The 25,472-nt window shown below is 44.2% G+C and overlaps 1 protein-coding gene across 1 annotated transcript; it reads right to left on the bottom strand.

The window, feature by feature from the left end:
- Nucleotides 1-10,801: 10,801 nt before the first annotated feature.
- Nucleotides 10,802-21,275, bottom strand: ZNF774 (zinc finger protein 774). The gene is made up of 4 exons (XM_045813142.2): nucleotides 21,110-21,275; nucleotides 19,295-19,417; nucleotides 17,091-17,197; nucleotides 10,802-16,097 (listed from the first exon to the last, which is right to left on the bottom strand). Exons 2-4 carry the CDS (start codon nucleotides 19,399-19,401, stop codon nucleotides 14,857-14,859), a joined length of 1,455 nt encoding a protein of 484 aa, XP_045669098.1. The 5' UTR covers nucleotides 19,402-19,417; nucleotides 21,110-21,275; the 3' UTR covers nucleotides 10,802-14,856.
- Nucleotides 21,276-25,472: the final 4,197 nt, after the last annotated feature.

The following is a 25,472-nucleotide window of genomic DNA, read 5'->3' as shown; positions in this document are numbered from 1 at the left end:
GGGAGGAAAAGCAGACTCCCCGCTGAGCAGGGAGCCCAAGGGCGGGGGGGGGGCTTGGTCCCAGGATCCCGGGATCATAACCTGAGCCAAAGGCAGGTGCTTAACCAACTGAATCACCCAGGCGCCCCTTCTTTTCAATTTTTAAGTAAACTGTATGCCCAATGTGGGGCTTGAACTCAACCCCAAGATCAAGAGTCACATGCTTTATTGACTGAGCCAGCCAAGCCCCCCAATAATCAATAAACTTGTAAAAGGTGCCCAACTTCCCTACTAATCAGGGAGATGCATATTAAAACCATAATGAGATGTCATTTCACACCCAACAGATTAGAAACATTTTAAAGTCTGACAAGAACAGTGAAGGAGGGGCGCCTGGGTGGCTCAGTCGTTGAGCGGCTGCCTTTGGCTCAGGGTGTGATCCCAGCGTTCTGGGATCGAGCCCCACATCAGGCTCCTCCACTGGGAGCCTGCTTCTTCCTCTCCCACTCCCCCTGCTTGTGTTCCCTCTCTCACTGGCTGTCTCTGTTAAATAAATAAATAAAATCTTTGTGGAAAAAAAAAAAAGAACAGTGAAGGAAATTTTTATAACGTTATTGGTGAGAATGGAAATTAGTACAACCACTTTGGAGAATACAGTAATTTGGCAATATCTGGTTAAAGATGCACTTACCCTATGATCTCAGAATTCCTCTTCTGGTATATATGTATTTCTCTGGAATTCCTACACATAAACACAAGGAGACATACCAAAATGCACATTGGAGAAATGAACATTTCTGTGACAGCAAAACCCAGAAATGACCTAAATGGCTATCATTGGGGAAACAAATAAATCACAGTGTGATTATATATATTTTTAAAGATTTTATTTATTTATTTGCCAGAGAGAGAGAGCACAGTCGGGGCGGGGGGGGGGCAAGCAGCAGGTAGAGGGAGAAGCAGGCTCCCTGCAGAGCAAGGAGCCTGATGGAGGACTTGATCCCACAACCCTGAAATCATGACCTGAGCCGAAGGCAGACACTAAACCAACTGAGCCACCCAGACGTCCTGCAGTGTGATTATACACTGAATATGAAAGCTGGGAAATGAATGAAGTACAATGACATGAGCCAACACGGATGAATCTCACAAGCATGATATTGAAGAGGGGAAAGTACAGAATACTTACTTAGATACCCATTCATATACAATTCAAACAAGTTCATGCAAACCAATATTATACATTGCTTAGGGACCTATCTCAGTACCTCTATGGAGAGGCGCCTGGCTGGCTCGGTTGGGAGAGCATGGGACTCTTGATCTCAGGATCGTGAGTTTGAGTCCCACTTTGGGAGTAGAGCTTACATAATAAAAATATATATATTAAAAAATCTCGAGAGAGAAAGCATAAATAAATGTAAACGCATAGGAGTACATTTTGAGACCCAAATTCCAAAATGGGATTCCCACAGCAACAGTCCTCTGATCTCCAGCAGGGTATCTGCGAATTCAACCAACTCCATCTGACGTTGTCGACATCTACATTATCCACATGACCTGCAGCTGATAGCATCAGAGTCCACAGATCTACAAGGCGGCCCCCACCTCATCCCCACTTCAGACCCGTGGTAAGCCTAGGCTGTTTACCTGTGCTCCTCTGACCAACTAGCTATAAACCAAGTAGCTCAGACATTTCTAGGACCTCCTTCTTCCTCAGCTTCAGTTAATTTGCTGGAGTGGCTCACAGAATTCAGAGAAACATTTTACTTAGTCGATTAACGGTTTATTATAAAAAGATGTAACTTAGGAACAGCCAGATGGAAGAGGTGCACAAGGAAAGGTGTGGGAAAGGGTGGCGGAGCTTCCGAGACCTCTCCAGCAGCACTGCTCTCCCTAATTTCCCTGCACTCACCCACCTGGAAGGTCTCCAAATCCTGCCCTCCTGGGTTTTTACGTAGGCATTGATGTGGTTTTGGAGGTTTGGTGGGGTGAGGTCCGGAGCCGACGACCAAGAAAGAATCCTTGGGACGTCTTTGGTGCAAAATGGTGGTTTATTAAAACACGGGGACAGGATGCATGGGCAGAAAGAGGGGCTGCACCGGGGTCTGGAGGTGTGGCTGATTATATACTCGGGAGCTGGGCTGGGGGAAGCAAGGAAAAGGGAGGTTTCAAAAGAACTTTCACGTCCGGAAGAGAACCAGCCTACAAGATACCAGTGGTCTTGCCATTGTCAAGTTAAGGTTGTTTTTCCTTCTAGCAAGGTATTAACATTAAGACGGCGGGGAGATTCCGGGAAGAATGTCAGACAGGCCCCACCCAAGGTGGGGGGGAGGTTGCAGGGTATCAGCGTATGCTCTGTCTTCAGCGGGCCTTCTGCTCCCTCATCAGGCCTGATTGATTAAATCACTGGTCCTGCAGGATTGCTTCAACTCCAGCACCATCCCGCCCCAGGCGTAAGGGGGTAGGACTGAAAATTCCAACTCTCTAACCAGGTGGTTGGCTCCACTGGCTATCAGCCCCCAGCCTTACTTGCTTTCCAAAATTCACTTCATTAACATAAGAAAAGATACACTTATCACTCTCTACCCTTAGGAAATTCCAAGGGTTGGGGAGCTCTATGCCTGAAATGGCGGTAAGACTAAAATATATATATATTTTTAAGACTTTATTTTAGAGAGAGAGAGAGCACGTGCAAGCAGGGGGAGGGGCGGAGGGGCAGAGGCAGAGAATCTCGAGTAGCCTTCTTGCTGATTATGGCGCCTGTCTCGGGGCTCCATCTCACAACCCCGAGATCGTGACCTGAGCCTAAACCAAGAGAAACTTAACCGACTGAGCCACCCAGGCGCCCCGAAATAACTATTTCTTATTATAAATCACAATATCACAGAATGAGAAATTTCAAATTCAGGAGAGTGGAATATGGATTGGGAAAGGGACTGTAATTGAGGAAGTATTCACAGGAACCTTTGTGTATATTGGTAACATTCTATTTCCTTTTTTTTTTTTTTCCAAGTTTATTTATTTATAATCTCTACACCCAACATGGGGCTTGAACTCACGACCCTGGGATGAAAAGTTGCATGCTCCACCGACTGAGCCAGCCAGGTGCCCCTGAAATTTTATTTCTTAAGCTGTCTGGCAGGTACATGGTTCTTCTTTGCACTACCCTTTATATCTTCTCTATATCTTACATATTGAATTTTTTGAAAAATAGAGTGGGTACTTGTTCCGTAGGAAGACTTGCAGCAGGAAGTCATTCTCTCTAGAGAGAGGAGGCCGCACTGGAGAGAGCAGGCTGGGTCAGGGAACGAAATGTCCTTCTGCTTAGCAGAATAGAGTATTTGATGTCATAATCGCAGCAACTTCCATTTATATAACATCCTGAACTTTATAAATCACTTTCACATACGCCAGCTCATTTAATCATCAACTTGAAAGACAAGTAGTCCTATTTTATGGATGAGGAAACAGGCTCAGAAAGATTAGGTGATACATTTGTGACTATTTTTGTTAGAGAAAAGCTTAAAAGGTTATGCAATAAATGGTCGTCGTCTCTAAGAGGAACAACAGGTAATTTTACCCATTTTTGTCTGTTTGCTTAACTGTATTTTCTGATATTTCTTTTTTAAAATTTTATTTAAATTCAATTAATTAACATATCGTGTATTATTAGTTTCAGAGGTAGAGGTCAGTGATTCATCAGTTGGGTATAACCCCCAGTGCTCATCACATCACATGCCTTCCTCAATGCCCATCCCCCAGGCATCCCATCCTCCCACCCACCACACCTCCAGCAACCCTCAGTTTGTTTCCTAGCGTTAGGAATCTCTTATGGTTTATCTCCCTCTCTGATTTTAACTTATTTTATTTTTCCCTCCCTTCCCCATGATACTCTGTTTTGTTTCTTAAATTCCACATATGAGTGAAATCATATGATAATTGTCTCTCTCTGATTGACTTATTTTGCTTGGGATAGTACCCTCTAATTCCATCCATATCATTGCAAATGGTAAGATTTCAGTTTTTCGATGGCTGAGTAATATTCCGTTGTGTATATGAACCACATCTTCTTTATCTATTTATCTGTCGATGGACATCTGGGCTCTTTCCATAGTTTGGCTATTGTGGACATTGCTGCTATAAACATTGGGGTACAGGTATCCCTTCAGATCGCTACATTTGTATCTTTGGGGTAAATCCCTAGTAGTGCAATTGCTGGGTCGTGGGGTAGCTCTACATTTAACTTTTGGAGGAACCTCTACACCGTTTTCCAGAGTGGCTGTACCAGCTTGCATTCCCAGCAGCAGTGTAAGAGGGTTCCCCTTTCTCCTCATCCTCGCCGACATTTATTGTTTCCTGACTTGTTAATTTTAGCCACTCTGACTGGTGTGAGGTGGTATCCCATTGGGGTTTTGACTTGTATTTCCCTGATGCTGAGTGATGTTGAGCATTTGCTCATGTGTCTGTCGGCATTTGTATGTTTTCTTTGGAGAAATGTCTGTACGTGTCTTCTGCCCATTTCTTGACTGGATTGTTTGTGTTTTGGGTGTTGAGTTTGGTAAGTTCTTTATAGATCTTGGATGCTAACCCTTTATCTGATAAGACATTTGCAAATATCTTCTCCCATTCTGTCGGTTGTCTTTTGGTTTTTGTCTACTGTTTCCCTTGCTGTGCAAAAGCTTTTATCTTGATGAAGTCCCAGTGGTTCATTTTTGCCTTTTTCCCCTTGCCTTTAGAGATGTGTCTAGTACGAAGTTGCTGCGGCTGAGGTCAAAGAGGTGCCTGCCTGTATTCTCCTCTAGGATTTTGATGGATTCCTGTTCACATTTAGATTTTTCATCCATTTTGAGTCTATTTTTGTGTAGGGTGTAAGAAAACAGTTCAGTTTCATTCTTCTAAGTGTGGCTGTCCAATTTTTCCAACCACTTGTTGAAGAGACTGTCTTTTTTCCATTGGATGTTCTTTCCTGCTTTGTCGATGAGTTGACCGTAGAGTTGAGGGTCCATTTCTGGGTCTCTATTCTGTTCCATTGATCTATGTGTCTGTTTTTGTGCCAGTACCATGCTGTCTTTGTGATCACAGCTTTGTAATATAGCCTGAAGTCCAGAACTGTGATGCCACCAGCTTTGGTTTTCTTTTTTATTTTCTGATATTTCTAAGATGAACATGTGTAACTTATGAAGTGAAAAAAAATAATATAGTAGGGAGAGGAAGGGAAGGGAACAGGAAAAATGTAAGTGATTTTCTCCAAGTCAAATAGTCAAGTTTTTTTTTTTTTCTTTTCTTTTTAAGTAAACCCTACCTTCAACCTGGGGCTCAAACTCACAACCCCAAGATCAAGACTGTCGCACTCTATTGACTGAGCCAGCCAACCAGGCACCCCTCAAATAGTTAAGTTTTTGATCCTGATCCCAAGTCCTAAGTACACAAATGACAAACAACTGAAGAAATACAAGAAGGAAGCTAACATGTGAAAAAGAGGCCTAACTTCACTAGCAAAGAAATGCAAATTAAAACAAGATGTGAGAATCATGTCTATTATATTAGCAAAACTGTTTCTCAGGGATAAGGGTGTGGTAAAACTGGTAGTCATTAATTACTGATCGCATTGTAAATTGGTATAATTTGCTCTAAAAATTATTTGGCAGCAAGTAACCAGAGCTGTAAAAATATTCACACCCTATGGAAATAATGTAAAATATGGAAACACTTTTTTTCCCGGGGAAGAAAAAGTGTTCATAAGAGCATTATCAGTGTAGCAGGGCAACCTCATTTAGACAGAGGGTCCACATTTGGCTGTTTATAGAAAGGTGGGCCTATAAGCTTCTGGACATTTTTTTGCACTGGTTTATACACATAAGGATTTGTTTTTTACCTGAAAGAAAAAATGCAAAAGTATGAGGTCGTGATTGAGAAAGAATGGTGCGGATTGGCCTGGTGTCTGGTTAGGCCTTGGTTGTTGGGTTGTCTTTTTTCCCTTTTTTGTTCTTTTTCCATAGTATACCCTTACTTTATGAGATTTAAGTGGAAAAGCTCAGTCTCTGGAGGAGTGTTCCGGTTTCCTATTTGTTTCTTCTTCTTCTTCTCCTTCTTCTTCTTCTTCTTCTTCTTCTTCTTCTTCTTCTTCTTCTTCTTCTTCTTCTTCTTCTTCTTCCTCGTGAAATATCTTGCAAATAAAAAGTATGTAAGGAACGCATTTAACTTGAAGAAGTATGATACAGAGCAAACCTGTGTGCTTAAGAAATAGAAACTTAGCATTCTTTTTCCCCATCCCAGTTAACCTCTCCCTTGAATTTTGTATTTATAAATCCTTTGCTTTTCATTACAATGTATGTTTATCCCTGCTGCTGAAGCAACATACTGTTTAGTTTGGCCTGTTTTTATCTTTATTGTATTTTGACCCTTCTGTGTGTATTTTTGTCTAATTTTTTCATCCAGTGTTGAGTTTCTGAGGCTTATGGTATTGATGCATGTAACTGTAGTTTGTTCATTTTCCTGGATGTGTAATATTCCACAGCGTGAATTTACCAAGCTGGTCAGAGGTGGGGGCCACTAAGTCTACGTTTTGAACAAGCATCCCTGGTAAGACTAATGCAGGTGGGCCTTGGCTCATGCTTTGAAACATATTCTTAGAGGATAAGTCCAAGCTCCTACTCTTCAGTCCCCTAACACTCTACCTCTATCTTTTAATTTCTTCTTCTTCTTTTTGTTTTTAAGTAATCTTTACATCCAATGTGGGGCTTGAAATCATGACCCCAAGAGTCACACACTCTACCGATTGAGCCAGCCAGGCACCCCTCTACCTTTTAATTTCAGTTAAACTGCTCTTCCCCTCTTTTCCAAAAATATTTTCCCATCTTTCTTCACCTAGATAATCTTCTTTTTAAAAAAAAAAATTTTTTTTTTTTTGTTTTTTGTTTAATCTCTACACTTAGGGCACCTGGGTGACAGAGTCGGTGGGGTGTCGGACTTTTGATTTCAGCTCAGGTCATGATCTCAGGGTCCTGGGATAGAACCCTGAGTCAAGCTCAGTGCTCAGCGGGGAGTCTGCTGGAGGTTTTCTCTCCCTTTCCCTCTGCCCCTCCCCCCATGTTCACTCTCTCTCTGTGAAATAAATGAATAAATCTTTAAAAAACCAAAGCAGGGGCGCCTGGGTGGCTCAGTTGTTAAGCGTCTGCCTTCGGCCCAGGGCAGGATCCCGGTGTTCTGGGATCGAGCCCTGCATCAGGCTCCTCTGCTGAAAGCCTGCTTCTTCCTCTCCCACTCCCCCTGCTTGTGTTCCCTCTCTTGCTGGCTGTCTCTCTCTCTGTCAAATTAATAAATAAAATCTTTTAGAAAAAATAAAATAAAATTAAAAAAAAAAAAAAAGCAATCTCTACACTCAACATGGGGCTGGAATCTACAGCCCCAAGGTCAAGAATCACATGCTCCACCTACTGAGCCAGCCAGGCGCCCCTAGATAATTCTTATTCTTCAAGTCTCCCCATTAAACTATAAACTCCTCCAAGGTGAAGATTATCATCATTATCATTGTTGTCATTGACATTTATGGAACAGATAAAAGCAGGTACTACACAGAGAGTTTTCTGTGTGTCATCTCATCGATCCCCACTCAACCCCACAAAGAAGGTACTGGGATTATTCTCATTTTGCAGGTAAGGAAATAAGGGTCAGAAAGAGTTGGTAACTTGCTCAGAGTTCAAGGGCTCTTACGTGTGGACCTCTTCACTGTCTTGTCTTTGTACCTCCAGGGTCTAGTGTAGGACTTGGTGTGTAGTAAGCGCTCAGTAAATGTTTGTTGCACTGAACTGAAGGGAAGAGTCAAGGTGGCCAGATGGAAAACCATCCCTTTAGTTCAGATGATGGCAGCAGGGGCGGAGAAGGGGAGCCAGAAACAAGACTTGGCTTGCAGGGCTATTACAGAGTTAAAATCTGGGTCGTGAAATTGGAGTTGGGAATGAGGAAGAGACAAGGCATTTCTATATATTTTTTTAAACACTCAGGAGCCAGGGGTTCCTGGGTGGCTCAGTCAGTTAAGCGTCTGCCTTTGGCTCAGGCCATGATCCCAGGTCCTGGGATCGAATCCCGCAAGGGGCTCCCTGCTCGGTGGGGAGTCTGCTTCTCTTTCTCCCTCTGCCCCTCCTCTCTGCTTGTGATCACTCTCCCTCTCTCTCAAATAAATAAATAAATAAATAAAATCTTAAAAAAAAAAAAACACTCAGGGGCCAGTACTTTTCTTTTATTTAATTTTTATAGGTTTATCTGGTTTTTTTAGTAATCTCTATACCCAACATGGGGCTCAAACCCATAACCTCAAGATCAAGAGTTGCACACTCTCCTGACTGAGCCAGCCAGGGACCCCTCCATTTTTTATTTATTTATTTTTTTACTTTGGGCAGTTCTGTATTTATGGAAATTTTTAAAGAAAGCACGTGGTGCTTTTACAGTTTTAAAAGAGGGAAAGCAGGGCAGAGGCAGCGGCTTTGTGACTTGCAAACAAGGGAGAAAGAGAAATCTAAGCCAAAGGCATCCTGGGGGTGGGAAGCCCTATCAAAAGAGACTAGACATGACAGCCCTGAGAATAGCTACATATGGGTGGAAGTTTGACACACACACACACACACACACACACACACACACACACACAAAGGAAGGGAAGGAATATAATAATAGGTCTAGGAAGAATTCTTTTAAGGTAGAAATAAGATTTAATGATCTTGCCTTCTTGTTCTGGTGTTTCCCAGTGTCTGCCATGGTCCTCAATGATGCCAGTCGCTTGTTGGAGACTTATTGTGGGCCGGACATGATGCTATAAACACTATATCGTAGATCGTCTCAATGTCTTCAGTTTCTCTCTCTGTAACATAACTTACATACAGCTGCCAAATCAAATTTCCTCAGCCGCCGATCATGACTGGCCTCTACTGGACCATCTGTGACACCCCCTCTCCCAGAGAATAATATCTGAAATCCTCAGTTTGGCAACTAAGAGCTTTCTTGGTGTGACCCTCACTCACCTGTCCAGCTTTGTTACTTTTTACACTGTTACTTTTTCAACACAACAAGTTCCTTGCCTGTGAGTATGTATCCATTAATCCATCTAGTGAGCATTTATTGACCCCTACTACATGTCAGACACTATTTTAGGTGTTGGGAAGAGAATGGTAAACAAGAGAAGTGGCTCCCTCCTATCATGGAGCTTACCCAAACAAGCAATAAATGAGAGGCTATCAGTCAGGTGTATGGATGACAATGACAATACGGGTAATGGCATAGTGAGTGCGGGGACAAGAGGACTAACTTAGATGGGACAGTCAGGGAAAGTCTCTGCAAGGAAGTGAGTTTCAGGCTGAAAGCTGGTTGACAAATAGGAACCGAACCAAAGATGTAGGCAAGGAACATTCTGGGCAGAGGTATCTGTTAGGACCAAGGCTCTAAGGTGTGCACAACCTTGGTGTGATCAAGGAATGGAGGGAACGTGAGAAGGAAGGTGATATCAGAGGTGGCTCAGGGTGGGAGGATGTTAGACCAAGGGGGTCTTGTAGGTCTGGTTAAAGATTTGGGTTTTTATCCTAAAAGCAATGGGAAGCTGCAGGCTTTTAAGCAGATAGGTGATGTGATTAGGTTTAGGATTTTAAATGATTATTTTGGTTTTTATGAGAAGGAATTAGAGCAAAAACAATATCAGGGAGATCAATTAAGAGACGAGGGCAGGAGTTCAGAAAAGAGGATGGTGGTGGTTTGGAGCTGGGGAGTGGCAGTGGATGGGGGTCTGACATACGTTTGAGAGGAATCGGAGAGGTAAAATTGGTAGGGCTTTGAGGACATGAATTTTGAAGTGATGGAGAGAGGAAGTGTGGACCATGTGCAAGAAGCCAATGGCCCAATCATAGGGTAGAAACAACGGGAAAATATGGAAAGTCAGGTACCTCAACTCTCACCAATAGCATTTAAACATTCTTGCTTGTGGCTGTGTGTGTGTGTGTGTGTGTGTGTGTGTGAGTGACAGAGCCACAAAGCAAGTCACACACTGCCCCTGAAGAGCTCACATCTTACAGGACAGACATATTTGTAGACACACAACATCAAAAACAAGGTAATAGAAAAAGACTCAGTATATGACAAACCAGTGATGTGTGTCTGTTACATTGTTAGGAAGTAGGGATAGGAGAGGCTGGAGCCTGGAGAGGTCTTTAGTTTGCAGGTAATGTGCTAATTACTGGCAGCAATGAGGTGTGTATCGGGGGAGGGGATTGTTTGTTTTTTGTTTTTCTCTGTATGCTCTTCGCCCAATGTGGGGCTGGAACTCACGACCCTGAGATCAAGAGTCACATGATCTACTGACCAAACCAGCCAGGCATCCCTGGCAATGAGGTTTTGACTCTCTTCCAAGACCTAGAGAGGGCTGAGTGGGAGATGGAGAGGGACCCAGGCCATGCGCTGCTTGCTTTTGTCCTCCCCAGAGCATCAAGGTGCACATGCAGAAGAGCCCGCGACCACATCAGACGGCACTGGGGACTGCGAGAGCCCCAAATGTGTAAAGTGTTACAGCCGGGAGGATCTTTTTCTGATTTAACTGATAGCCTGAAGCCTAGGGTGATCAACTGACTTGTCCAAGGAGAGTTGGCTAGTAAATAACTGCATCGAAACCAGAAACTGGGTCCCCTGACCCCTGATTCTGTGCTGCTTCCACATCCTGTCCCCTAAACGCAGGGTTCCTTACAGACAATGAGCGCACACCACACTCCCTGCTGCGTTCAGGGTTATGCTGCTTGTCTTTAATAACGCAGCTTTGTGTCCCTCCAAGTCCCTAATTGGCTCCTTTTTTTTTTTTTTTAGATGTATCCATTTATTTTAGAGAGAACAAGAGTGAGTAGGGGGAGAGGCAGAGGGAGAGGGAGAGAATTCAAGCAGACTCCTCACTGAGTGTGGAGGCCCACGTGGGGCTCAATCCCACAACCCTGAGATCAAGACCTGAGCTGAAATAAGAGTCAGAGGCTTAACAGACTGAGCCACCCAGGTGCCCCTAATTGGCTCCTTCTTATGGGATATCCTTTCAAGACATCTTCCATTTAACCCAGTGTAAAATTCTCAGAATGTCTCTTCTGCGGGATATCATACTCAACTCTGTACTTTCTCATTCTACATCCTACCCCTGGACAAAAACACTTTACCCTGGGGAGATGGTAGCCCTGGATTTCACATAAATTACCCCTTACCTCTGCCAGCCAGGCTTTTCCCTTACCTTCTCATCTGATTTTTACAAATTATTGCTGCTGTTTAACATACAGATCATATTTGATTTAGAACACTACTTAGGTAGATAAAAGAAGTGAAGACGGTATACTCTCATATTATCATAAAAGGGAGGCGGAGTCATTCCCTGCTAATAGGGACGTGGCCTCTTCTGCTTCAGGCCAGGATAGTATTGGCGAGTATGAACTGGCAAGTTGGAGTCCATCTCTGACTAAGGAATCATTCAAGTATTTACTGAACTTTTTAGCACATTGTTTCATGGGGGAACTGGACAAACTGGAGGGGAGTAAGGCAGGAGAAAAACAAAGGACTACATTATGAAAGTTGTGAGATTTATGCAGTTACAAATGTCCAGAAACAGTCCCTCATGGGAAGGAGCTCAGAAATCTAGGGCATGAAGGCTGAAATTCAGGCAGTGATATTTAAAAGCTGAAGGAATTCTAATAAACCAGCTAGTGTGGGGGTACCTGTGTGGCTCCATTGGTTAAGTGTCCAACTTTCTTTTTTTAAGATTTTATTTATTTGAGAGAGAGAGAGAGAGAGAGCATGAGCAGGGGGAGGGGCAGAGGAAGAGGGAGAAACAGGCTCCCCACTAAGCAGGGACCCCCCTCAAACACAGGGCTTAATCCTAGGACCCCAAGATCGTGACCTGAGCCAAAGGCAGACGCTTCACTGACTGAGCCACCCAGGTGCCCCTAAGTGTCTGACTCTTGATATTGGCTCAGGCCATGATCTTGGGGTCCTGGGATTGAGCCCCATGTCGGGCTCCCCACTCAGTGGGGAGTCTCCTTGTATCCCTCTCCCTCTGCTCACTCTCTGTCTCTCTCTCTCAAATAAATAATCTTAAAAAAAACAAAAACAAAAATTAGCTAGTGTTCCTATACAAATCGTACCTTGGGGAAACCAAAGAGTTGGGAAGAGGGAGTTCTCTTTGTAGAAATATTCCAGCTAATAAATGAAGAAGGAATAAATTATGGAAATAAAACATCACCATCTGGCAAATCCAAATGAAATAAGGGCTTATCAATGGCTGCTAACATCATGAGACAAAATAACACTATGTATCTCCTGGCAGAAGGACACAAGATCACTATGGAGTATTCTTATCCCTCAAAATCTGAATCTGTCATATTTATAGATCCAAACACCAATATTAGGAAAGCAGAGTAGGGGCGCCTGGCTGGCTCAGTCAGTGGAGCATGTGGCTCTTGATCTTGGGATTGTGAGTTCAAGCCCCATTTTCGGCATAAAGATTATTTTAAAGAAATAAAACCTTAAAAAAAAAAAAAAAAAGGAAGCAGAGGAGAGAGGAGAATGTTAAAGGACCCCAGAAGATGGAATTGGCCAAACACAGAGCTGGGGGAACATTACAGGACAACCAGGTTTCTTCAACAAATAAGTTACAAGGAAAGAACAGAGAGAGGAAGAAGGGGGAGAACTTCAGATCAAGACTTGTAAGGAACATACCAACCAGCTGATACAGAGACCTTATTTGGATTTTGAGTCAAACAAACTAAAAAACAACAACAAAAGCAAAAAACATAACTGGGGACATGTGAACATTGACTGAACTATTTGATGACACTGTGAATCCCTGCTCATTTCTTTCAGGAGTAATAATAGTATTGTGGCTATGTTTAATAGAAGAGACACCTTTTAAAGCAGTGGTTCTCAAACTCAGAGCATGCATCACCGTCGCCTGGAGGGCTTATTAAAACCGATATTGCTGAGCCCCATGCCTTGTTTCTGATTCAGCAGCTCTGGGGTGGGAACTTAGAATGTGCACTTCAAGCAAGTTCCCAGGTGACACTAATGCTACTGGTCTGGGCTCACATTTTGAGAACCTCTGCACTGGATTAACCAGATTTTTAAAATCTAATTACTCTTTCAAAGACAGAGTTTAGGTTATCAGCTGAGTTCTATCCCCCTGGGTTGCACTCGAACAGCATTCCATATTAATGAAAGAGAATGAACTCTTGTTCCAAGGCTCAGGTAATCATTTAGTCTGAATCGCCATAGGAAGGCTTGAAAGAATACCTTCAGATCACTTTTCTCTTCCAGTGTGACACACCCAGCTCCCTCTTTAATCACTTTTGTCTGCCCTTTCCCCTTCCACTCCCCAGCACAGGATCCTGTAAGCTCCCTGGAACTTAGGCTACATCCCTGCATCATTTCCAAATTCAAAATGGGTTGATGTCTATAACATGGGGCGTCCAGTCCTACATGTAGTGTCTCAGAGACACTCTAGCAAATCTCAGAGCTGATCCGTTCTGTGCTGTTGTAGAGAAGACTGACAGCCAAATTTAGGCTCTTCTGTCCCCCGTGTGACCCAAACTGCGTTGTTCAGCGATTTCGGGCCTTAGGTTTTCAACAGGTAAAGAAAGAAATCTGTTATTATGAGAGAAAAGGTGATACCTGGAGAAATATTAGCCAGAGTTCCTTGGAGGAAAGACATTTCCAACAATACTAGAACACTGAACTTTAGAGACATTATTACTTTATAATTTAACAACAAAGTGCTTGTGTGTGTGTGTGTGTGTGTGTGTGTCTGCGCACGTGCATTAGATCCTCACAACAACCTTGTGAGGTAGGTAAGGTAGAGGCTGAGAGAAGGTAAAGTCTGGCCAAATTAAATGTCAGGGCCAGTGGTCAAACACCTCACCTTCTCAATGAAGTCAGTGTTCTTTCCAACACACTGCCTTCCCTCAATTTATTTCCGTTACATATAGGAATGTACTAGTGCATAAAATGAATGACTCTAAAAAAATCAGGGTTGCATTAACTTAAAACTAAAGGGCCTGTGACCCAGGCAATTAGAAAACAGGAGTTGTTTCCTTCAGCTAAATGCCAAGAAGGATCCCTGTAACATTTAACGTCTCAGCAATTTTGCTTCCATAGTTTTACAGTCCTCTTCCAGCTCCCTCTGGCTTGCTCATCGGGGGATATTTTCTATGCCTCGCATGGCAGCAAACCTCCAGTGGGAGTACCTCATTTGCTGCTGTACAAAGAGCTTCTGAAATTCTTTCAGCCTTGAAGTCACAAGACCACAAACATCCTCTAGGAGAATTCTGCCTTGTCATGGCAATGAGACATCTGGTGACTAATGTCTGCATAGCACTGGCTAGGGAGAGTGTTTTCTGTGTTATGAAATCTGTGTGTTCACACCCCAACTCCTCTAGTTGCAATCTAATTTCTTGCAAGTTCTGGGCTTGTGGGGCTGCACTAATGAATTCCTTATTGAGTCTTAAGGCTAATAAGTGTATTGAGGGTCTTTTAAGGGCCAGGTGTTATACGTACTGAGGGCTTATAAGATCTCAAATATTAATCATTAATAGTGATAATGTAGGCACATGTATCTCACCCTCTTTTAGCAACCAAGCATCAACCATCAAACTCACATTTCCCTAAGGTCAGTTAAAAACACTGAAGGAATGCCTTTTGTGTTCAAAACATTATTTGTGGCCTATAGGTTTATCCTCACCATTAAAGCATAGGAAAAGACAGAGGACAGACCAGGGCCCAACTTGAGCCACTGATGCCCATGTTCTCTATAATGGAGCACCTGGAGACAACAGAAATGAAAATCTGGAAAGGGGCAGAAGATCCACTACAAACCACTTCCTAGATCAAATGAGTATTTTGATGGCATAAGAGATGTGCTTTCTGACGGAAGCTCTTATCACATCTACTGCAGTGGAAAGGTTTTTCTCCTGTATGTGTTCTCTGGTGTGTGAGAAAATGAGAACGCTGATTGAAAGTTTTGCCACACTCAGGACAGTGATAGGGTCTGTCTCCTAAGTGGATTCGTTGATGGGTAATGAAATGGGAGCTCTGGTTGAAGCTCTTCCCACACTCGCCACATTTGTAGGGTCTTTCCCCCGTGTGGATCCGTTGGTGTTTTATGAGGGCAGAGCTGTCGGCAAATCCCTTCCCACAGTTGTCACACTTAAATGGCCTCTCACCTGTGTGTGTCCTCTGGTGCGTGACCAGGTGTGAGCTCTGACTGAAACTTTTGTGGCAGTAAGGACAGCTGAAAGGCCTTTCTCCTGAGTGAGTACTCATGTGTGCTACAAAGTGAGAACTATCTCTAAAGCCCTTCCCACACTCTGGACACTTAAAGGGCCGTTCTCCTGTGTGGGTTCGTTGGTGTTTAACCAAGTCTGAGCTCTGGCTAAAACTTTCCCCACAGTCACTACACCTATAAGGCTTCACTCCTGTGTGGGTCCTCTGATGGGTGATGAAGTTTGAGCTTCGACTAAAGCTTTTATGGCACTCGAGACACGTGTAGGGCTTCTCTCCTGTGTGGGTTCTTTGGTGCATTATGAGGTGTGGCTTCCGCCCAAAGGTTTTCCCACACTCTGGGCACTCATAGGGTCTCTCACCTGTGTGGGTTCTCTGATGTTTGATGAGCGTAGAGCTGTCGCTGAATTTTTTCTCACACCCGCTGCACTGGTAGGGTTTCTCTCCTGTGTGTGTTCTGCGATGGGTGACAAGGTCTGAACTCTGTTTGAAGCCTTTCCCACACTCGATGCATTTATAAGGCCTCTCGCCAGTATGGGTTCTTAGGTGTCTTATGAGATAGGAGCTCTGGTTAAAGCTTTTTCCGCATTCTGCACACACAGGCTTCTTTCCTACATATCCATCCAGCAGCTTGTTTAAATCTTTCTCCTGTGGAAGGGGCTCCAGCTGGCCCTCTCCTGGTAGGGTTCCATGTTGCCCTTCTAATTCAAGGTCCCTCTCCCAGTTTTCTCCCCATCTAGGAGTATGAGAAATATCTTTATTGGCCCTTTCTGAGGATGTTCCACATTGTTCTGCTGCTTCTGAAATGTCCTGATTGAGTTTTGTCACCTGATTCTCAAAGTCTGAAAAATTAACAAAAGTAACAGGGAACAAAGTTAACCACTTATCAGGAAAAAACATCAGAAGGCAGTAAGAAAGATTGAGATTAGCACTTTGGCAACAGACTACACTTAATTTGACTTTGTGTAAAGTTTTCACTTCGTGAAAAGTTTTTTTTTTTTTAATTTTTAAAAAAGATTTTAAGTAATCTCTACACCCAGTGTGGGGCTCAAACTCACAACCCAGAGATCAAGAGTCACATGCTCCACCAATTGAGTCAGCCAGGTGCCTCACTCTGTGAAAAGTGTATTGAAGTTCCTTAAGCTTATAGAAAACATACATTCCTAACCCCCCCCCTTTTTTAAAGATGGGATCAAGCCACATTTGGGGCTCCACACTTAGCGAGGAGTCTACATGAGGATTCTCTCTCTCCCTCCCCCCTGCCCCTCCCTCCACTCCCACACACTTTCTCTCTCTCTAAAATAAATCTTTAAAAACAAACAAACAAACAAACAAACAAAAATAAATGAATGAAGACTTTAAGGGCACCTGGCTGGCTCAGTCAGTAGAGCATGTGACTCTTGATCTTGGGGTTATCAGTTCGAGCCCCATGTTGGGCATATAAAGTTTACTTAAATAAAAGAAAATGAAGACTTTATTTGGTCTATTACTGGTTGCCCAAGAAGTCAAATTTAAACTTCTAATAGAACAAAAGTCTATGGCAGCATTCCAAATTCTTCATCTAAACAAGGACTGATGGCGCCTGGGTGGCTCAGTCGGTTAAGCATATGCCTTCGGCTCAGGTCATGATCCCAGGGTCCTGGGATCGAGCTCTACAAGGGGGGGGGTCCCTGCTCATTGGGGAGTCTGCTTCCCCCTCTCCCGCTGTCCCTCCCCATCTCTCATGCTCTCTCTCTCTTTCAAATAAATAAAAACAAAATCTTAAAAAAAAAAAAAAAAGAAAACCAAGGCTGAAATGCTAGATTTCCTCCCACTGGATAATATCCACATCTCACCTGTGTGACTTTCCCTTAGGATCTTCCTTGCCTCAAAATTTTGGAGTGGTAGCACCCATGGCTCTTCTTTCTGCTCCAGCTGGGAGATTATACTTGGTCTGGAAATCCTATACAGGAAGGTGAATATAGGATATTAATCTGAACCAACCATACAATGCCTGACCAAAAAGGCAAGCCCTCCTCCTTCCGTAAGTAGAGGAGAAAGCCCAGGAAGATGCTAAGCTAATGTGTGTTTGGTCTCATTGAAAGGGCCGCCGTGATGGAGTGATAAAGCAGGGCGATCTCCCCCAAGAGGCTGAGAAAATATCCCCTTTCCTCCCATTAAAACAACAACAACAACAAAACAACCAGACTTGGGTGATAGAAACTCTAGAGTGAGCACAATAATTCATCTCTGAAGGCACAAGGCTAAACCCGTGTAGAGATAATTTTATCAGAAACAATGCCGCCATGACCTCACCCTTAGAAAGAATCGGGGAAGTTGACTATAATGGTGAGCTTTAAACTCTTCCCAGAAGGGCAACAGTAGATACAGCCATGAGAAAAAGGCAAACACTTGTAAGAAAAAAAACAAAACAAAAACAGGCAAAGGATATAAATAGGCAATTCACACACACACACACACACACACACACGCACACACACGCACACACGCAGCCTATAAATATGCGGAAAACCTTTAAGCTTACCATTAACCAAAGAAATCAAATAAAAACACTGACACAGTTAGGCAATATAGTATGGAGGCAAAGAGCACAAACCACCTAAGTTTCAATCTTAACCCTTCCTCTTACTAGCTGTGACCTCAGGAAAGTGACTTAAACTCTGTGTCTCAGGGTCTTCATCTGTAGACCAGGGATAATGATGAGACCTACCAAATAGTGTTGTTGTAAGGATTAAGTGGTAAGTCCTCAATAAATGTTAGCTGTCACTATTATTTAACCCAGACTCTTAAATTATAATACCTACCATGATAGGTAAAATGTAAAGAGAAGGACACTTTCATATAGTGCTTGCAGGAGTAAATAATTCAATCTTTTTGGAAGGCATTTGGCAAAAATATCAAATACCTTAGAAATGTATCTATTCTTTGATCCAGAAATTCTAATTCCGGGAATTCTAAGGAAATGAAAAAAAGTTAAAAAAAAAAAGTTGTGGGATGCCTGGTTGGCTCAGTCAAAAGAGTATGTGACTCTTGATCTGAGGGTTGTGAGTTTGAGCTCCATGTTGGGGGTGGAGAGGACAAAAATAAATAAATAAAACTTAAAAAAAAGTTGTGCAAAAGATAGCAAATTACTAACTAATTATACTTTAATAAACAAGACCTAAAAAAGAAAGACAGTTAGCTAAGAGATGGTCATCACAATACTGGTGAAGATCTGGAAATGACCTAAATGTCCCATGACAAAGGAATAATCATATTTGATCAAGCCATATGAAATTGCCATTGTATAAGTTAAAAAGTGATTTAAAAATCGTCACATATATGGTTCAATCAAATGTAAATTGTTATATTCCATTCAATAAATTTCTAAGTGGTTATTTTAAGCAATGTATAGAAAACTATTGTCAAAATATAGTCACAATACAATGTGTAAAAAAGTAAGATGCACAATCAAACATACAAGTAGGATCCCAATTTTTTTCTTTTGTTTTTGTTAATTACATATATGCTCAAAACAATGGCTAGAAGGACAGTAACTCTTCAGTCTTCGGTTTTCATTTTGTCTCTCTTTTGCTTCAAGGGGCGTATATTACCTATGAAGTAAAGCAAGGAGAAGGGGAAGCCATTGCATTTCAGAAAGAGCACTAGAGGTTTGTTTTGTCTGTTTTTGAAGTGACAGGAAAAAACGCAGCTCCCCCTTTGCCACAAAGACCTGGGTTGGACTCTCACCTCTGCCATTTAACTTTGAGTCTCAGGGTCCTAACCTGAAAGAGGGGGGTGATAATACCCACATCAAAGGGTTATGGTGAGATATTAACAAGACAATAAATATCAAAGATATCTGTGAGCCATAAAGTGCCATAAAAATGAAAGCCATTTAAAAAAAAAAAGTGGAAGTTATTCTTTTTCTGCCAGGGAGGCAACAAATACTCTCACAAAGAGCTGGAGGTCTAAGAGACCAACGTCCCTTGAGACTGCTCAGACCTGGACCCTCTCACAATATCTAAGTCTGAAATCTAAAGGAGAGTAGCAGCCTTACCCTTTGAGAGCCCATTCTTCTAACTGTGTTGGGTGGTATCCCTGAAGAGGATTCTCTAGGCGGTGTCCAGGTAACCCACTCTTCCCTGAAGTCCCCAGCCACATCATTAAGAGTCATCAGTTCCTAAAGCAAGAGACCCCAGTATGCGTCAAAAGCTCTCTGGACATTCTAACCATTGTCTCAAAACCAAAAGACAGCCCCAGCGGCCACCAGTATACCCAAAGAACCCCCCCCCCCCCCCGCCTAGAATAGCAGTGAGGTAAATTCTGTCAACCACCGAAGGGTTGCTTTTCTTGTTGTTTTTACGTCATTCTTCCCTTGGCCAACACTCACATCACGAAGTGAGGCCTGGAGCTCCCAAACACACCTACAGAACCCTCAGTCTTTGGAAACATTAACTTTTTGAGGACTAAATTGTCCATGATGGACAAGATAAACAAAGAAGAGAATGTGCCGGGATGACTTGATTTGTGAAAAGCTCTCCAGCTACATTTTCCTCAGCAAGCTAGGAAATTGTAGACTTCATTATACTCGTATTAGTTATGAGAACAGCTGACTTTTCCTGGCTCGTAGATTCGGTGTCAACCTCAGACTACGCAGATCCCTGGGTACCATTCTATTTCAAGGTTTAATGGAATCAGAAATGAGATTTAAAAAGACACGGATAAGCTGTAAAATGAAGTAAAATTTAATGAAGATAAGCACAAAACAAAACCCATGGGGCCTGAAAACAATCATTAATACATTGATAAAACTGACAGCAGCAGTATCAAGAAAAAATTATTTGGAAGGTGATGGTGAGATTACTGGATGGATCAGTAATTTATTCAGTCATATGTTGTAAGGCATTAGGAGTCACAAAGAAATATAATGGGTTTTTTTGTTTTGTTTTGGGGTCTTTTATGGTTTTGGGGGGATGGGAGTGGCTTAAAGCGTTTCCAATAGAAACAAACACAAGTCAGCCAGCTGAACCTGCTACAAAAAATTCTGCATTTCAGTGGACAATGGACCAGACTGGAGTGAGGAAGCTTAACTCTTTGCCCGTTTCTTGTCTCGCCAATCAAAGCACCTGGGTACTACTAGAAGACACACTTTTCATGGAAATATTTGTGCATTTCCACACATTGCCATTGATCATTCATAAAGTACTGAATTTTGAAGGACCTAAACACCGCAGAGATATATTTATATATTTCATTTCTCTGGATTAAAATAATGTCATTAGGAGGTAAGTTCTGAGCATAAATTTTATTTCTACATCCATTAGGAAACACAACTGCAGGGCCCACTTGCAGGAGACAGGGGACTGAGGGGGTTCAGAGCCACAGTCACAGAAACCTTGTTCCTCACCCCGGCTCCTGCCCCCCACCCCCACCCCCACCCCGACAGGTGACCCCGCAGGCCCCAGAGCGCAGAGGTGCTGTGACTAAGTGCCATTGTGAGCAGCACCAGTTTGTTCGCTGGGGTTATTAATAGGGACATGACGGCACGGGTGGGCCGACACCCGTCCCCCCGCCCTCCCCTGGCAGTGCTGGAGGCCCTAATCAGGGCGCCGCGGTCACAGGGTCACAGCACTAAGCTGAAGCCCGGCGACCACCACCGAGGAGCAAGAACATTGGTCGAGAGGATGGGCTGTCCGGACGACGGCACAGAAAGCCGCAGCCACCTCTCCCCACTCTTCAGCAAACCCCGCGGGCTCCGAAAGGGGAGCACGGGAACCTGGCAGGGACCACATCGCAGCGGCGGGCGAGTCCCCTCCACGCCCCTCAGCAGCTCCCAGGCTATCGCTGCGGTTTCCTTCCCCGCATCACTCACCGCCCCGGGGCCAACCGGGGATGGAGCAGGAAGTGAGAGTCGTTCACCGCCGAGCCGCACCCGGCCCACAACGCTGAGGCGGTCCCTCCCTGAACCCGAACGGGATTCGTGACAGGGCTGTGGGGACACAGGTGGGACTCTAGGCTCGACAGCCCGCAGCCGGAAAACACCGCCCCTATCCCCTTACCATTGGGTCCTCATTTTCTGCGACAGAAGCCTCGTTCTTCCATAGGCTGGTAGAACTTTCAATCACCGCGCGGCCCTCTGGGAAATGTAGTCTCGAACAAGACCTCAAAGGACTCGGAGTCCTGGGATACCCAGGTCCGAGCGGTGGCAAGAACTAAACCCAATTCTTCCTCCCGCGGGAACTGCTTCCCTCGAGCTGAGAGAGGGATCTGCAGACGCGAACCTCCTAGCCTCACCCGACTGCCGCGGAGCAGCCATGTACCAACGGCGGCGTCTCCCGCGGTCTGGCACCTCGCCCCCTGCCAAGCGCTGGGCAGCTCACCGCCGCGGGCTTGTGGATCCTCCTCTGCCAGGTCCCCCATCCCGGAGGGCCAGAGCCTGCATGGTGCCTGCCGCCAGCCGGTTCCAGGGCAACTCAGACTATGCATTAAGAAACCCCAGGCAGAAGCCGTTAGCGGAAAACAGACGTTCTGCTCCCTTCCGTTAGCATCACAATTCCCCTGGTTAGCACGCCTGTTAATAGCCAGAAGAGGCTGGCGAGGATGTCAAATAGTCTAGGAAATGTGTACTGGGTTCCAGACTGTGGAGGCTACTGGGTCTAACGTGAGAACCAGTGTTCACTTTGGGCCGGGCCCTACCTAAAAAATTATAGAAGCCTTTCTTTACAATGAAGAAAACGCACCTGTCTACCCTATTTGTTGATTCAGAGGGAGGAGGGGGAAGAGGGGGGAGGGGGAGGAGGGGGGAGGGGGGAGGAGGAGGGGGAGGAAGAAGAAGAAGAAGAAGAAGAAGAAGAAGAAGAAGAGGAAGAAGGAGAAGAAGAAGGAGAAGAAGAAGAAGAAAGATGATTTTGTTCTTTTAGAACTACCAGCTCATGGCTAATGTGAAGACTCCGTCAATGCTAATTGAACCATTCCTTCAACAAACGTGTATGGTGCATCTTCCAACAAATAGTCACAGGGAACGTTCTACATTCCAGATTGTTCTGGGCACTGTGCTACCCACAGTAATCACATATGACCATTGTTTTCATGAAGCTCAATGGCCAACAGGGGAAACAAACCATAGAAGATACGAAAATACCAAATAATATTTTGTCTTTTCTTTTTTTCCCCATATAGCCAGTGCATCTCAATTATTTTTGCTACATAACTGTAGTCATCTGCAAGATAACCACAATAGTATTTGGGAGAATTCTGTCCACTATAAACAAATGTCTGATTTTGCTTAGCAGATGTATTTTAGTTAGGCAGAAATAGGGAAAACAGATCTCATGGGAACCCAGAAACAGCAAGGAACACCCTGCAAACCCAGGGAGTGACAGGCCTCATATAACTGGAACATAGTTCAGGACCTGGAGAATCAAGGGCATCTCCAGGCCCCTCAGGGGTCTTTCTGGAATTCTGCCATCAGGAAAATTCCATGGCTCTTCAATCAATCAGCAAGGAGTGTGGAGGGGAGAGAAATGAAGAGTCACTGAACCTGGCGTGACTATCCCTTGCCTCTCTCTCTGGCCTCCATTCCTTCTGCCCCAGCCTTGTTCTCTCAAGTGTTGTATTCATCATTAGCAGATGTGTGGGAAGAAGAAGGGGAGAGAAGCTTGGTCTCATAATAAAAACAGCCAGTAGAGGACATGAGGCCATGTACCCCAGGTGGCCACTTAGGGAAGGCCCATGACCTGTTAGGAGTTGGGTGCTCACAGGTATGCCAGAGAGAAGACAATGCAGGAGGAGAGGATGAAAAGAAAGATTTTTAGTAGGTCCTGTGACTGGATTTTTTAAATTTTTTTAAAATTTTATTTTTATTTTTTTATTTATTTATTTGAGAGCAAGAGTGAGCAGGGGCCAAGGGGAGAGGGAGAGAGAGAATCTTTTTTTTTTTTTTTTTTAAGATTTGAGAGAGAACGAGTAGGAGGGGCCGAGGGGGAGGGAGAGAGAATCTCAAGCAGACTCCATGCTGAGCATGGAGCCCCATGTGGGGCTCCATTCCGTTACCCTGAGATCACGACCTGAGCTGAAACCAAGAGTTGGACAGTTAACCAACTGTGCCACCCAGGTGCCCTAGAGAGAAAGAATCTTAAGCAGGGTCCATGCTCAGTGCAGACATGGGGCTCGATCTCATGACCCTGAGATCATGACCTGAGCTGAAATCAAGAGTCAGCTCTTGATTTCAGTCAGTCTTAACTGACTGAGCCACCCAGACACCCCACGTAACCGGCATTTCTAAGGGAGTCTATTATCTATTGCTGCATAACAAATTACCCCTCAAACTTTGTTGTATGAAATGACAAACATTTATTATGGTTTCTATGGGTCAGAAATCTGAACATTAGCTGGGTTTCTCTAACCGAGGGTCTCCCATGAGGTTGCGTTCCAGGTGTTGACTGGGGCTGCAGTTATCCGAACGCCTGACTGGGGCCAGAGGATCTGCTCCCAATCTCATTCATGTGACTGTCTCCTCACACATAGGCCTCTCCTCACAACATGGCAGCTGGTTTCCCTAGAGTGAGCTGAGAGAAAGAAGCAGAAGCTTCCCTAATCTTGGAAGTGATATACCATCTCTTCTGCCATGTGCTCTTGGTCATGCAGACCAACCCTGGTACAGTGTGGGACAAGGACATGAATACTAGGAGGCATGGATCATTGGGCCACCTTGGAGATTGGCTGCCACAGGACTAAAGGGGATTTTCCTTGTGACATACTCCGTCAAACTCCTGTGACACCTCCCTCAGGAAACTTCTAGTAGAGACACGTATGGGGAAGGGGGGGTGGGCAGTCACAATGTACACAGTATGACCCAGATGTAAAAAAAAAAAAAAAAAAAGGTTTTTTAAAAATATAATTAAACTAAGATTCCTGAGGAGATTCTCACTACTGGGCAGTTCTTTAGCTTACCAGTTAAAAATAACATTTTGGGTTTAAAATAGTGAAATTTGGGTAAACATTAGTCAATGTAAAGTTTAAACTCCCTATGAGAGCTGTCTCTCTCCCCCAAGGGTCTCTCCTCCACTCACCCTTCCCCAAGATATTATCGGGGTGCAAGGGGAAACACTGGGGAAAGTGACCCCAGTTCTCAGCTGACTGTCTCCACTGGCTCCTGCCCCTCCACTTGTGTTCACCTCACCAGATCTCCATGTCACCCTCTGGACTCATTTCATACCTCCAATGTCCCGTTCACACCTGGTGGCCTGTTCTCTCTGATACCTGCTTAGGCTGCTGCCCTGAAACCTTGGCCACAGGTCCTCAACCATATGGTGACCCTTTGGGAGGCTTCTTGGCTCTTAACTTCAGCTACTTCTATTACCTTCACTGGAAACACTTGGAGACTTCTGGAACCCTCCATGCTCCACAGCATAAGTCTTGGGTACTACCTCTGACCCTCTTTCTGCCCAATTCATCTATGGCTGCCATTTCTACCCTACTGCAACTACCACATGTTGACTTGGGGATGCTCTCTGGGTCAGCTTCCTTTAATAGTTCAAAAAAGCAATTTCTTTTATGTCAGTTTCCCTTTCAACCTCTCTGGGGTTCTTATCACTTTCCCTCTTCTCCCATTGGCGATAAATTTCCTGGCCTACTTTTAATGGCGGAAGGCTGCCTGGAAGCATCTCTATAAGGAACTACACGTAGCTATATGTAAGAGAAGCCTGACCCCTGTGGTGTCACCAAATTAGGAGCTGTTTTTCTCATGTATCAAGAAGTGCAGAAGTAGGGCTGGGACAGCAGCTCTGGGGTGCCATCAAGGACTCGGGCATCCTCTGTCTCCCTGCTCTGCCAACCTTAGTGGGTGGCTCTTGTCTTGGTCACTTCTAGTCATCGTGTCTGGGTTCCGGGATAGAATATCGCTCTGCCATTAAATGCTATCACTACTGAAATAATGTAGAACATGGAAAAATGAAAAATGTAAAAAAAAACCCATGTGGCAAGACAGGTGAAATATGATTCCATTGGTATGTGGTGGATATCTGTCATTGTCCACCTGCACATTATCCTTCTACAAGAAATGGCACCTGATCTTTCTAGAGAAAACAGCACCCATGGTTCAGATGCGAGCTGGCGTCTTCTTATATACCCTCCCTCTGTCACAGGGTGTGGTCTGGAAGTGGGTACTGGACCCAGACTGCGCTGGTCACAGTACCGTGCCACCTTGCCATGACGGTCTGTCAGAGAGTGTGCAG

The sequence above is a fragment of the Ursus americanus genome, chromosome 28 (genome assembly GCF_024610735.1).
Source record: "Ursus americanus isolate L20-20 chromosome 28, mUrsAme1.1.p, whole genome shotgun sequence".
Lineage (NCBI taxonomy): Eukaryota > Metazoa > Chordata > Mammalia > Carnivora > Ursidae > Ursus > Ursus americanus.
The sequence above is the reverse complement of the archived record's forward strand: the minus strand, read 5'-3'. Positions and strand labels throughout refer to the sequence as shown.